Source organism: Vulpes lagopus, chromosome 5 (assembly GCF_018345385.1).
Source record: "Vulpes lagopus strain Blue_001 chromosome 5, ASM1834538v1, whole genome shotgun sequence".
In the NCBI taxonomy this organism is placed as follows: Eukaryota; Metazoa; Chordata; class Mammalia; order Carnivora; family Canidae; genus Vulpes; species Vulpes lagopus.
The window spans coordinates 107,965,497-107,979,258 of record NC_054828.1 but is presented as its reverse complement, the minus strand read 5'-3'; the positions used below and the strand labels follow the sequence as shown (position 1 = coordinate 107,979,258).

Here is a 13,762-nt window from a genome sequence, read left to right as displayed (position 1 = left end):
ATAAATTTTGGTTTCATTTTCAGATTAGGCCTAAAAATCCTGCACAATCCATAACCTCTGTAGAAATGCAGAGGAACAAGCATCCAAAGACACTTTTAGAAGCACAACCGGCTTTTTTTTTTTTTTAATTTAAATTAGGTAACATACAGTACAATATACAATTGTCTTTTAAAAGATTTCACAGAAATTGAACTGCTTAAGAATTCTAGCTTTGTACAACTAAAGCAAATCAACTAAGCAAATCAGCTCTATAAATTAAGGAGTCTAAGGTATCATTTTAGCTACTATAGGATGGCTTCCTGGCCATCTACATCCATTATGGCTGTGGCTGTCTTGGCATCTTCGGTGACTCCACTGCTGTTTATAAGAAGGTGTTTGTATGTGAGGATGGAAAGTAGAGCTGCTAGCATGCTGTTGAAACTAAACAGAAACAAGGGGTAAGGGACATTGTTGGGGGGAAGCAGAGTAGTAATGGTAACAAGTATAGAATTAGCTTAGCTAATGAGGTGAATCAGAATTGTAGATGTTTGAGAATAATACCCAAGCTTGTGCAGTGTACTGAGGATGGTCTTTAATTTCTAAAGGGAATGGATTGTCTGGAAACAGATAGGCCTCATGTTGGCAAGTTTTATCTATGAGAAGAAGCAATAACTATTAAATTGTACTCCTCTCCTTCTTTGATAAATGTTTCAGCAAACCCAGGCTCCCTGAACATGCCATTTTAAAAAAGGAGAAACAAAACAAACACTAAGTAAATAAATAAAATAAAAAAGGAAAAACCTATGTTTCACTGCCATTGGGTGAAAGTGAACTAAAGACACTGCTCTGTCACAGTGCTGACAACTAGAGTGGGAGCAAATGGGGAGCTCAGTATCATGGAGTCAGCTTCTCTTGGTGCCTTTCTTTCCTAGATTCTCCTGACATCTAGGATTCCAGATGTCGGTAAAGCAGTTCTTACTTCTTGTTCTTCTCTTTTACCTGTACCATATTTGTTTTCTCTTATTCAGCTTGTGGTCCCAGATGGCATAAAATAAGCAGATCATCTCAAACTTTGAAAAGAAAAAGAAAAACTTTTATCCTGTGGGATAAAAGATGTATATGTGCTAAAACAAACAAACAAAAAGCTATTTGTCATTATAAGCAATTCATTTGTTTCTGTTATTTCTAGGCAGAAGAAATCCTTAGGCAAGAGCTGGAGAAAAAAGAGACGCCGAGTTTATACTGCTTACTTGGAGATGTCCTTCGAGACCACTCTTGCTATGACCAGGCATGGGAGCTATCTCGCCACCGTAGCGCTCGAGCCCAACGCTCCAAAGGCCTTCTTCATCTGCGGAACAAGGAGTTCAGAGAATGCGTGGAGTGCTTTGAGTGCTCTGTGAAGATCAATCCCATGCAGGTGAGACAATTCAGAAAGCCCCAACTGCTCTGGCACTCATGTTTTTCTTTGCTTTGGTTCCTTACTGAATTAGTACCTGTTTCCTGTCCTGTCTGGTGAGCTTGTCTCCATAAGCTGATAATGGAGTCTCCAGTGCTTTGTGTATGTTGTCAAACATGTTGGTTTTCTCTTGTGCACTTTCTGTTGCATTTCTGTTATTTACTTTTCTGTTTTATTTTGTTATTTCTTTCTTTTAACTGTCCTTAACACAAAATTAGGAAATGAATGGGACTCCAAATTATAGACCCTGTAGGACTGGGCAGGGGATTGTTGAAATCAATAATGAAAGCAAAGCTCATATAAACAGGGTAACCTCTAGAATGGATTATTGATCATTTAAGAAAAAGTGTATTTACATACACACATATTTTTAAATGTTTAAAAACAATTTTAAGGTTTGAAAAAATAATACAAAAAGAGTCTGGATCTTTAAAATAAATGACAAGATAAAGCCACAAGAGAGGACCTAATTTTGAGGGGGATGAAATTGACCTTACTTTGTACTTAATGATATGCAATTAGTAAAATGATTTTGATTCTGAGAAACAGTGATGGCTTTTTTAAACCATACTTTCCTTATGACTGCTTCCCTGTTTCACCAATCAAATGCACACATCATTGTCAGCCATGGGTCCTGACAAACATGCACACTGACTTGGGAGAATTCTGGTTAAAATACTAATTTGTAATCAGCTACTAATATTGACTGAGCACTTACTATGAGCCAGATACCTTGTTGGGCTTTTTGCTGGTTTTTGAACTCAAGGCAGCCTGACCCCAAAGCTTGTATGATTTTTAAAAAATTGTGGTAAAAAGCACATAAAATAAAATTTACCACCTTAACCATCTCTAACTGTACAGTTCTGTAGTGTTGAGTGACTTCTCACTTGCAACCATCACTGCCATCCATCTTTGCGACTTATTTTATTCTGCAAAACTAAAGTTTAGTTTTAGTTTTGTTCACATTGAACAGTAACTCTCTCCTCTCCCCTTTCTTTGGTCTCTGGCAACAGTTCTACGTTGTGTCTCCATGAATTTTTGATAATGTAAGTACCTCATATGAGTAGAGTCATACCAGCATTTGTCCCTTTGTGACTGGCATATTCCACTGAGCATAATATCCATGTTGTAGCATGTATCAGAATGTCCTTTTTGAAGGCTGAGTAATATTCCATTGTATAGATATGCCACTTTTTGTTTATTTGTCTGTAGTTGAACACTGGGTTGCTTCTACCTCTTGGATATTATGAATAGTGCTGCTATGAACAAGTGTGGGCAGAGATGATCATTTTTGGGTAGGTTTGGGGCATATTGAAAAAGAAGTACATTTTTTAGTTAATTGTTTGCTTTCATCATTCTGGGTAATGAATATAATGAGAACTTTCCAAATCAGCTGGCTGGTAAGAAATCTGGGGAAGAGTTTATCAGCAGAAATTAGATCATCAGCAGAAATTAACAGGTGCACTTGGCAACAAGGATGTTTAAAGTGTACTTAGAGTTGGTTTTTATTGACAGCTTTCTCTAACAGTGGTTCTTCGCTGGGGAGGATGTTGCCCTGCAAGGGGCATTTGGCACTTTGGGGAAAGTGACGGGGTGGGGGTGGGGGGTGAGGGGATGGGGGTGGGGGGGGGTGGGGTGGGGGCAGGTGTCTGCTACTGCCACCTAGTGGGTAGATTCCAGGGCTGCTGCTACGCATCCCGGAATGCACAAGATAGCCCCCTAAGGTAAAGAATTATCCCGCTGAAAATGTCAGTTGTGCCAAGATTTACAAACCCTGCAGTAACTTGATTATTACTAGGCTTTTTTTTTTTTTTTGGTAGGAAATAGAACTCAATATTGTGTTCTCAAAATGTTACTTTTAATATGGGAAATTGTATGCTATGCTTGTTTATCTTAGTACCTCTGCCTAAAATTTGCCTAACCATAGCTGCCATAATGAGTAAGAAAATAAGCTCCCTCCCTTAGTCTCTGTAGTCTAAGTTAAATCAGTGCCACATACCTCACAAACCTGGTTACTCTCTCAAGCACACAGTGTCTTTCCAATACACTGACATTCGTGTTTTCCTTGTTTTGCTCCTGCCTCACTGGCTCCTCCTTCTCAGTCTTGGCAGGTTCCTAGGCTTAGCCTTTGGGCCTTATCTTAGTCTACACTGGCTCCCTAGATTTCATCTGCTCCCACAGGTTTGATGCCATCTGTACACTGACAACTCCACAAAGTGGGTTTCAGCCCCATTTTCTCCCCTGAACTCGAGACCCCTGTGTCTAACTGCCCCCCCCCCCCGCCAGTCTCTCCATGCTTTACTCTGACTTAACATCTCCTGTGTCTAAGATACCATTCTCCCCCTCCTAAAGGCTTTTGTCCCATCCGAAATTACCCTTACTGGTCTTTCCTGCCTCTGCCTGTGTTCCCATCTGCGTATTCTCAGTGACCATCCAAGTCCTTTCAGATGTGAGTCACGTGTGTCATTCATCTACTCCGTTCCCTAGTGATAACAGCCCAAATCCCTGAAAGGCTGGCAGGGCTTCTCCCAGCCTAGCTCCTCCCATCCCCCCACCTACCCACTCAGCTCACATTAGCCTCTTTGTGCTTCGCTGAATATTCCAGACACATTCGTCCTCAAGGTTTTAGCACTTGCTTTCCCTCTGCCCAGAATGTTCTTCCAGATATCTGTGTACCTCACTCCATGATCTCATTCAAGTTGTTGCTCAAATATCACTTGTTCAGAGAGACCGTCCATGATCATTCTATGTAAAATCACAGCCCACTTTCCACCTCTGCCTTATACTCCTTACTCTTTCACTGCTTTTTCTTCAGAGCGCTTAGCATCTTCTAATATTTTTACAGCTTATTTTGAAAAAAAAAATTCTATTTCTCCTTCCCTAGAGTGTAAGTCATATGAGGGCAGAAGTTTTTAATCTATATGCTTCATTTATATTTTCCTGGTGCCTATACCAGTGCCTAGCACATACTGGGATTCAATAAATAAATATTTGTTGAGTGAGCAAATAAATAATATCTTTAGCCAGTTAGTCAATCAAACATATATACTAATCATCTGCTGTGCATATAACATTGAATCAGAGGACAAAACAGTAGCACCAGATCACCGAGGAGGCTGGTGTGTATCCTCTGGTACAATCTAGTGAAGTGAACATAAGCAAAACTAGCCAATAGTATGAGGCATCAAAGAAATACCAAGTGAGTTATTTGTAAAGCACCAGTCATAGAGAGGTCAAAGAAGTGGTATAGATAGCATGGTAGATAGTGAAGATAGGATGTTGCATTTGGCTTTGAAGGACATTACTTGAGTAGGCCAAGAGGAGGGCAGTAGTGATGGCATTCCAGGCAGGTGGACAGTATGAACAAAGCCCTGAAAACAGAAAGGAGGGGGGGGGGGAGGGAGGGAGGGAGGGAGAGAGAGAGAGAGAGAGAGAAAGAGAGAGAGTGAGTTGGGGGAACAGAGGAGTTAGTGAAGTTAGAAGTTTTGGAGAGTACGAGGGAATAGGGCAGTTCCAGTGGAAAATCTGGACTGGAGCCAGATTATATTATATAAGGTCTTAAATGTGAGGCTAAGCTCTTTGGCTTTTTACTTGGCAGATAGGGAGCCATTGAAGGGCTGATTTGTGTTTGGCTTTCTTTTGAATGAAGGAATGTGGTTTGTGTGGAGGTAATTTAGGCTTATTGTTTTGGCAACATTGTGGCCATGTGAGATACTAGATGTAGACAGGTTTGGGAGGCAAGCACTAGTTTAGCGTGACAGTTATCAGTATGGCAAAGGCAATAGAAAAATGGGATGGGTATGAGGGAATTTGCAAGGGAGGACTTGACAGGACTTGGTAGTCTCATTATATAATTTTGAATTAATTACTTAGCAAGACAAAGAAATGACAGTTGCTCAAAGCAGCGTCACAATACAAACAGATGTTATGTGAGGATATTTTGTAGTTTGTCATATGGATCCAATTCAGACAGACTGTGAGCCATGCCAAAATATGCAGGCATTTGATGCTACAGTTGTACAGAACTACTACAAGATGCAAACTTGGACTCCGTAGACATCAGAACTTAGGATCCAAGTTTAAACTCTCTCTGAACAACGAGAGCTCCTGCATGCTATTGTCTCCTCTGAGTCCCGAAATAGAAGGAAAATATAAGAACAGAATTTAATAGAAAAAGGAATTTAAAGAAATGTATTCTCTACTTTCAGACATTTCCAAACAGTTATTTTTAATAACAAAATTTGGGCAAAACGAGAGTGATATTTGAACGGCTTTTATGCATTGCAATGACTTTCTGAAACCGAATTGGTATAAAAATAGGAATGTTTGGTTTTATATCAGGGAGAGTCTGCAAACCCAAATGCAAAATCTGCAGTACATTTGTTAGAGGACCAGAAGATGTGTGTACCATTTACATTTGTGCCTTTGAGATTGTCAGCTGTTGTTCACTCATACCTACCTGTTTCATTTTCCCAAGCAACTTCTGAAACTACTAAAATTCAACCTTAGACTAGAGTTTATGGGCTGTTGGAAGCTGAAGAAAGTGAGAGGCAGTGGTAGCCAAACCTCCAAGCAGGATCTTATAGTCTCAGGACCAGAATTAAAACAGATATCCTATGTCTACTTATTATTCCCATTGTCTCCTACTCTTATGTAAAAAGTAAAAGCAAGGAAATTGCTCAGATATCAAACCAGTATGTGTAGCCCTGAAAAAGGAAAATATCACTTCCTATTATTTTTTTTACCCTCTGTCAGTACACACACTATATTCCTTTTCATTTGTCAGTCCTTCCCCAGTGTGCACCCCCCATCCCCGTTTATTTTCCTGAACTCTCCTCATTGAACTGGTCATCTACCTTTGTAAGGTTATGTGATATTACTCCAGAGACATGCATAGGCAGAAGGGCTGTAGTTGAGAAGAGGTGGGCAGTTGCCATGGATTTGACAGGGTCAGGGAAGGCGGTGCTGGAGATGGGGCAGGAGTTAGCACCTGTGCCCTGGATGGTGCAAGGTGAGTAGATGTTCAGAAGGGGAACTGACTGCCCAGGGAGAAGAGCATGAAGAAAGCCATGGATTTGAGAGTTCATTAAACATAAATGGCCAGTTTATGCTTGATATCCTCGTAACCCATCTGTTTAGTGTTTGTTGCAAGATTTTTTTCTTTTTTTAAAAATTTTTAAAATTTATTTATCAGAGACACAGAGACAGAGAGAGAGAGAGGCAGAGACACAGGCAGAGGGTGAAGCAGGCTCCATGGAGAGAGCCTGACGTGGGACTCCATCCTGGGTCTCCAGGATCATGCCCCAGGCTGAAGGCAGGCACTAAACCGCTGAGCCGCCCGGGCTGCCCAGATTTTTCTTTTTTAAATGAAGTATTATTGTTGCATAAAGAGCAGTTGGAGTGGGTTTTCACAGACATTCCACTTTGTACCTTCTGCCATGGTCTCATCTAGTATTATATTTAATGCATTTGCGATGGACAGAGCACCCACTTTACAATGACCAGCTTGTCTCTTTTCCAACCCATTCTGGACACAACTTGCTAACATTACCCATTCAAGGACAGCATGCAGGATGCTTGCTGATACAACCTACTGTGGTTGTTCAGAGGTGCTGAGAACAGGCCACCTCTTTCAGGCCTGGGGTGGTGGTAGGAGAAATACTGGAGCCAATGTCTTTATAAGCCCCCTGGTATATATCAGACATTTGTGCCAAACTGCGGCCCGTGCGAGGCATGACGTTGCCTGGCTACCAGTTGGCAGGATTAGTGGGAAATGTGGGGAATCGTAGGCCAGACGTATGGGGAGCAGAGCAGAGCAGGCCTGCCATAAATAAAGCACATGGGGACTAGTCTGAATTCTCTTGCTACGGTGGTTTGGTCACTTATTGTATGGCCTAAATGTACCACTATTTTTATTCTTTTGCTTGATAACTTTTTTAAAAAAGATTTTGTTTATTCATGAGAGACACAGAGAGAGAGAGGCAGAGACATCGGCAGAGGGAGAAGCAGGTTCCCGGTGGGAAGCCTGATGTGGGGCTCAATCCCAGGACTCCGGGATCATGACCTGAGCCAAAGGTAGACGCTTAACCACTGAGCCACCTAGGTGCCCCATTTGATAACTTTTTATATAGTTTATAATGAACCCTTTAGCAGCATTTATTTCCAAAAAGCAAATAAGCCAAAAACATATGTTTTTAGTGGACAATAAGGAGCTCAATTCTCATTTATCAAGAGAGCTAATGAACTTGCATAAAATGTAGTTGACATTTACTCTTCACCTCAGGGGCCATGGTTATATCACTGACTACATGAAAACCACAAGACCTAAGTCTATTGAGGAAACATTAACATTTATGTCAAAAGTTAGTAGTTTTTTTTTTTTAAGAAGTCATGTCCAAGATGATGATTTAATATACAGGGATAGGAGATATATTTTCATATCATTCAATGAGGCTTAACTTTTTTATCTAGAGCAAATGAAAATGAGCACAGATGGTTTAGAAGATTGGTCCATACCACATTTTCTTGTACATGTATGAAAAGTTAAGATCATAGGTGTTAATGTGCTGCTTGTTTAGCAGAAGTAGTTCAGTACCAGTTGAATTCACCAGTTTAGTATCAGTGACATCAGATGCTTCAATTAGAAAAGTCATTAATTCTGTTCTCATGATGGTTTAGTTTTTTACCCTGTTAGTGGATTCAAAATAAAATTTTTGGAAATTCATTCTCAAAGATGAAACATCTGACATTATTTTGCATGCTGTTGTAAATTCAGTTAACAAGTTAAACATAACAGATAAAAATGTTTCTTTTAGTGGTGATAATAAGGATATAAATTTTGGTGAAACATGGCAACATGGTAAAAAGAATGCTCTTTCTGAATTAAGAAAACCTGTGGCACATAAATGTACTTGGATTTGGTTGTAGTGGTAGATGTAGTGTGACCCAAACAAGCTTCTACTAATGGATATAAAAACTGTTGCCTGGATGGCTCAGTAGTTGAACATCTGCCTTCGGCTCAGGACGTGATCCCGGGGTCCTGGATCGAGTCCCACATTAGGCTCCCTAAGGGGGAGCCTGCTTCTCCCTCTGCCTGTATCTCTCTCTGCCTCTCTCTCTCTCTGCATCTCTCATGAAAAAATAAATAAAATCTTAAAAAAAAAAAAACCTTGTCATTTATTTTATATACACTGTTTTGGTAATTGGATTAGAAGATTCTTGAGACACGTCTGATGTTGAATTAAAATTTGTATAGTGTGGCAGTATATACTTTTCTGTTTCTGCCCATCAAGTAGACTTTAAAAATGTTCAAGTTTTTGAAGAATTATATTATAAACCAATTTAATTGTCCTACTATGATATGAACTTTTTTATTTTTATTTTTTTTAAAGATCTATTTATTTATTTATGATAGACATAGAGAGAAAGAGAGAGAGAGAGGCAGAGACACAGGAGGAGGGAGAAGCAGGCTCCATGCTGGGAGCCCGACGCAGGACTCGATTCCGGGACTCCGGGATCGTGCCCTGGGCCAAACGCAGGCACCAAACTGCTGAGCCCCCCAGGGATCCCCTGATATGAACTTTTAAAGAAAAAGTCTTTTGCATGTTGGCTGTATTATGTTCAAAATCAATTGAAAATCTTTTATGTATTCAATTAATGGAGCTCCAAAAAACTAAGCTTTTGTAAAAAAGTTTTTAGCAGGGCAGCCCCGGTGGTGCAGCGGTTTGGCGCCGCCTGCAGCCTGGGGTGTGATCCTGGAGACTCAGGATCGAGTCCCACGTCGGGCTCCCTGCATGGAGCCTGCTTCTCCCTCTGCCTGTGTCTCTGCCTCTCTCTCTCTCTCTGTGTCTATGAATAAATAAATAAAATCTTTAAAAAAAAAAAGTTTTTAGCAAATTATAATTATTGAAGGCAACACTTTCAAAGAGGGAGACATTGAAATTTTCCATAAGAGGAATAATGAGAGCTCAAATGAAAGGATTTGATTTTGAAATGCAAAATTATACTTTTGAATATCTCTACTGTATAGTCCACTGGGGCTGCTTTAACAAAATGCTACAGACTAGGTGGCTTAAATAACAAATTTATTTTCTCACAATTCTGGAAGGTAACAGTCTGAGATCAGGGTGCCTTTAGGGGTGGTTTCTAGTGAGATCGCTCTTCCTGGCTTTTGGATGGCAAGGCTTTTCCTCTGTGTGCATATAGTTCTTTTCTTCTAAGGACACCAGTCCTATCAGATTAGGGTCCCACTCCTATGACTTCACTTAATCTTAATTATTTTCTTAAAGGTCCTATCTCTAAGCATAGTCACACTTAGGGTTGATTTTCAACATATGAATTTTGAGGGGTATAACTCAGTTTGTAACAGCCACCTAGGAGGAATCTTTTCTTTGTAATCTTTTACTAAGCAAATTTCAATTATATAAAATATACAATAGCAGAGAGACCACTATACTGAGCCCCTTCCCACATGCCCATCAACCAGCTTCAACAATTAACTCATGGCTGATCTTATTTCACCAATATTTCCCTAACTCTACCCCATATTATTTTGAAACAAATCCAGTATATCAAATCATTTAATTTTTATTAAAAAAATTTTTTTAAAGATTTTATTTATTCATGAGAGACACACACAGAAAGAGAGGCACAGATACAGACAGAGGGAGAAGCAGGCTCCATTCCATGCAGCGAGCCCAACGCAGGACTCAATCCTGGGTCTCCAGGACCACACCGTGGGCTGAAGGTGGCGCTAAACCGCTGAGCTACCTGGGCTGCCCTAATTTTTAAATGTTGAATATACATCTCTGAAGAAATGGCTTTAAAAAGTAACTGTAATACCATTGTACTTAAAATATCAATAATAATTTGTAGGAAACTTTTTTTTTAAGGGGGGGTAGTGGTAGAGGGAGAGGGAGAGAAGAATCCGAAGCAGATTCCACGCATAGCATGAAACTGGATGCCTGTCTGGATCCCACAACCCTGAGATCATAACCTGAGCTGAAATCAAGAATTGGACACTTAACCAACTCAGCCACCTAAGTGCGCCCACATGAAACTTTTATTGAGCTTCTATCTTTAATTGAAAAAATTTCTATTCTATACTTGAAATAGGCCTGTAGTTTAGCAGTGTCTAAATTTGGTGAAATTTACAGAGAATCCTAAGTAGAAACAACTTATTTGATGAATTTTGTCTTATTAAAAGTATTTGTTCAGAGTGCCTGTGTGACTCAGTTGGTTAAGTGTCCAACTCGTAACTTCATCTCAGGTCTTGATCCCAGGGTCCTGAGTTCAGGCCTGGCACTGGGCTCCACATTGGGTGTGGAGCCTAGTTAAAAAAAAAATTGCAGAAAGGAACTCTAAACGGAGGCCAAAAGGTAATTCCTAAGAAAAATACTTATAAGTTTCAATATTAACAAGATTAGTATTAAGAATATTGGGCAGCCCCGGTGGTGCAGTGGGTTAGCGCTGCCTGCAGCCCGGGGTGTGATCCTGGAGACTCGGCATCGAGTCCCACATCGGGCTTCCTGCGTGGAGCCTGCTTCTCCCTCTGCCTGTGTCTCTGCCTCTCTCTTCGCTCTCTCTGAATGAATAAATAAATAAATCTTAAAAAAAAAAAAGAATATCTTCTGTTTAGCAACATTTGCTCTGTGTTTACCAGTTATCTCAGTGCATTAAAAGTTTTACCAGCTTTATTGAAATATAATTGATATATTATTGCATGGTGTAAGTTGAAGGTATACAATGTGATTGATACTTGTATATATTGCACAATGCTTACCACAGTAGCATTAGTTAACACCTCTGTTACCTTACATAATTACCACTGTGTGTGTTGATAACATTTAAAATCTACCCTCTTGGCAACTTTCAAGTATATGAGGCAGCCTTGTTAACTATAGTCACCATGCTGTATGTTAGAACCCCAGAACATACTAATTTTATAATTGAAAGCTTGTCTCCTTTGACCAGCGTCTCCCCATTTCCCCTGCCCCCTTAGCCGCTGACAATCACCATTCTATTTCTAAATTCCACATACAAGTGAGAACATACAGTATCTTTCTTTCTCTGACTGACTTCATTTAGCATAATGTCCTCAGAGTCCATCTATGTTGTCACAAAAGGCAGGATTTCCTTCCTTATATGGCTGGATAACTGTGTGTGTGTGTGTGTGTGTGTGTGTGTGTGTGTGTGTACTTTTTCTTTATCCATTCATCTATTCACAGGCAATTAGATTGTTTCCATGCCTTGGCTGTTGTGAATAATGTTGCAGTGAACATAAGGGTGAAGATGCCTCTTTAAGACAATGATTTCAGTTCTTACAAATCTATATAACCCCAGGGTGAATTTGCTGGGTTGTATGGTAGTTCGGTTTTTCATTTCTCTTCACTACATTTAGAAAGAATATTTGCTCAGCCAAAATCTTTATGGCTTATAGACAAGAGTCAACCAAAAGTTTTAACAATTTTAAATGTATTAACAGATTTGACAATTAACAATCAAGAACAGCATTGGAGTAAGGTAATTTTTTGAGAAAATTGTAAGTATTAAGATCATATCAAAAACTGAAATTAATCAGGAAAACAGCAATGGCATGGTATTAGATTAGATGTGATTAAGGAAATGAATAAAGTTTATGAACATCTACTAATAAAATTTAATTTTAATTCTGTAATATAGGAATGTTGCACATGTCATAAATGTGTAGCTTGATTAATGTTCCTTTTGTTATTTTTAAATGTTCAGATAATCAGGATTTAAATATTTTTACCTTAATATACTTTTATTTTTCAAGTTTGAATAGAACAGTCTTATACGTCCCCAATACAGTAAAACAAGTTTGTTGCTCAACAGTTTATTTGTCAATAATTAATAAGGCCTTTTTGAAGATGTATAACTTTAATTCTTTTTTTTTTACTTTCTTTTTTAATTCTCTTTCACTTTCAAAAATGTTGCTGTTTGAACAGTATATTATATGGCTGCCTAACTAAGCATTATCGAGAACCTACCATATACAGACACAGATGTGGGGATGAATTTGGCTGTGTCATCCTATCAGTGGAAGGCGGAGGGTTTCCACCAGGGAGTGATAGGGGTAGAACTAGTTTGTGAAGGGACCTACATGTCCTTCTTCAGGATTATCCACCCCTGTAGATGTGGAAGCCTGTTGTGGTTTTGAATAAAAGAGTGACATGACAAAAATGGGATTATAGGAAGTTTAAATAAGGAATGAATGTTATGGATGACTTGGCAGTGGCTTTAGCCACAAGGGTGGAAAGATAGAACAGATTGAAGCCTTGTTACAGAGGAAAATCATCTGGGGCTTACTCATTTGGACTGACAGGATGGAGGGAGATCTTGGAATCAAGAGGATGCCAGTTTTCTCAGTTATCTGATTAAAAAGGAAAATGTCCTTATAGAATCTAGAGAATTCATGAGGAAGGGAAGATATCTTTTATAGGAGAAGATGATATAACTTTGGATATTGAATATGAAAGTATATTACTATGTCTAAACAGAGATGGCTGATTGTCCTTTGGACATAAGAACCTGAAGTTGTCCTTCTGTGAGACCAGAATTGAGCTTGCAGATTAGGGCTTTTTTGTGGAAGTAACATGAAGCCATGCAAATGAATGCATTCTTTATAGAAAATCTTGGAAGAGAACACAGACCAAAACTTTGACCTTTGAGCAGCAGTTGAAGGAGGGCAGAAGAAATAGCACCAGTGAAGAAAGATTCAAACAAAATACACCAGAACCTTGGTCAGAAGGGTAGGGATTCATGGAGAGGATTCGTGGAAACTAGAGGAACAAGTGTTAGTGAGTAATGTCACATGTAGTGATGAAGTCCAGAGAGGGCCAAGAAGAGATCACTGGATTTAGAGCTCACTAATGACCTTCAGAACCAGCTTCAGGAGGTTTAGAGTGAGTGGCACATGAGAAAAAGGATATGGCATGTGTAGATTGTTCATATTAGGAGCATGTCAAAGAGTTGAGAGTCAAAATGTCATGTACAAGGGGCAAAAGAGGCAAGTAAATCTTTTCAAGATACTGGAGACCTTTACATGATTGAGGGCAGTGGATAAAGAAGAGCGTGAATCCAGTGGATGGATGGAGAAGAGATTGAATGTTATAGGGAGAGGGAAAGAAAACTAGGGAATATCATTCTAGAGAAAAGTGAAATGAGAAGAGATGAAGGTATTATTAGCTCTGGAAAAGGAATAATATTTCTTTTTTTTTTTTTTTAATTTATTTATTCTTGAGAGATAGAAGGAGAGACAGAGCCAGAGACACAGGCAGAGACACAGGCAGAGACACAGGCAGAGGG

The 13,762-nt window shown here is 39.4% G+C and overlaps 1 protein-coding gene across 1 annotated transcript in view; it reads left to right on the top strand.

Moving 5' to 3' along the window:
* Nucleotides 1–13,762, top strand: part of TTC27 (tetratricopeptide repeat domain 27) — a 175,614-nt gene that overhangs the window by 122,945 nt on the left and 38,907 nt on the right. The window contains exon 13 of the mRNA XM_041756634.1: nt 1,169–1,396. Within this exon, the coding sequence (XP_041612568.1) occupies nt 1,169–1,396 (228 nt within the window). The remainder of the gene's footprint in view (nt 1–1,168; nt 1,397–13,762) is intronic.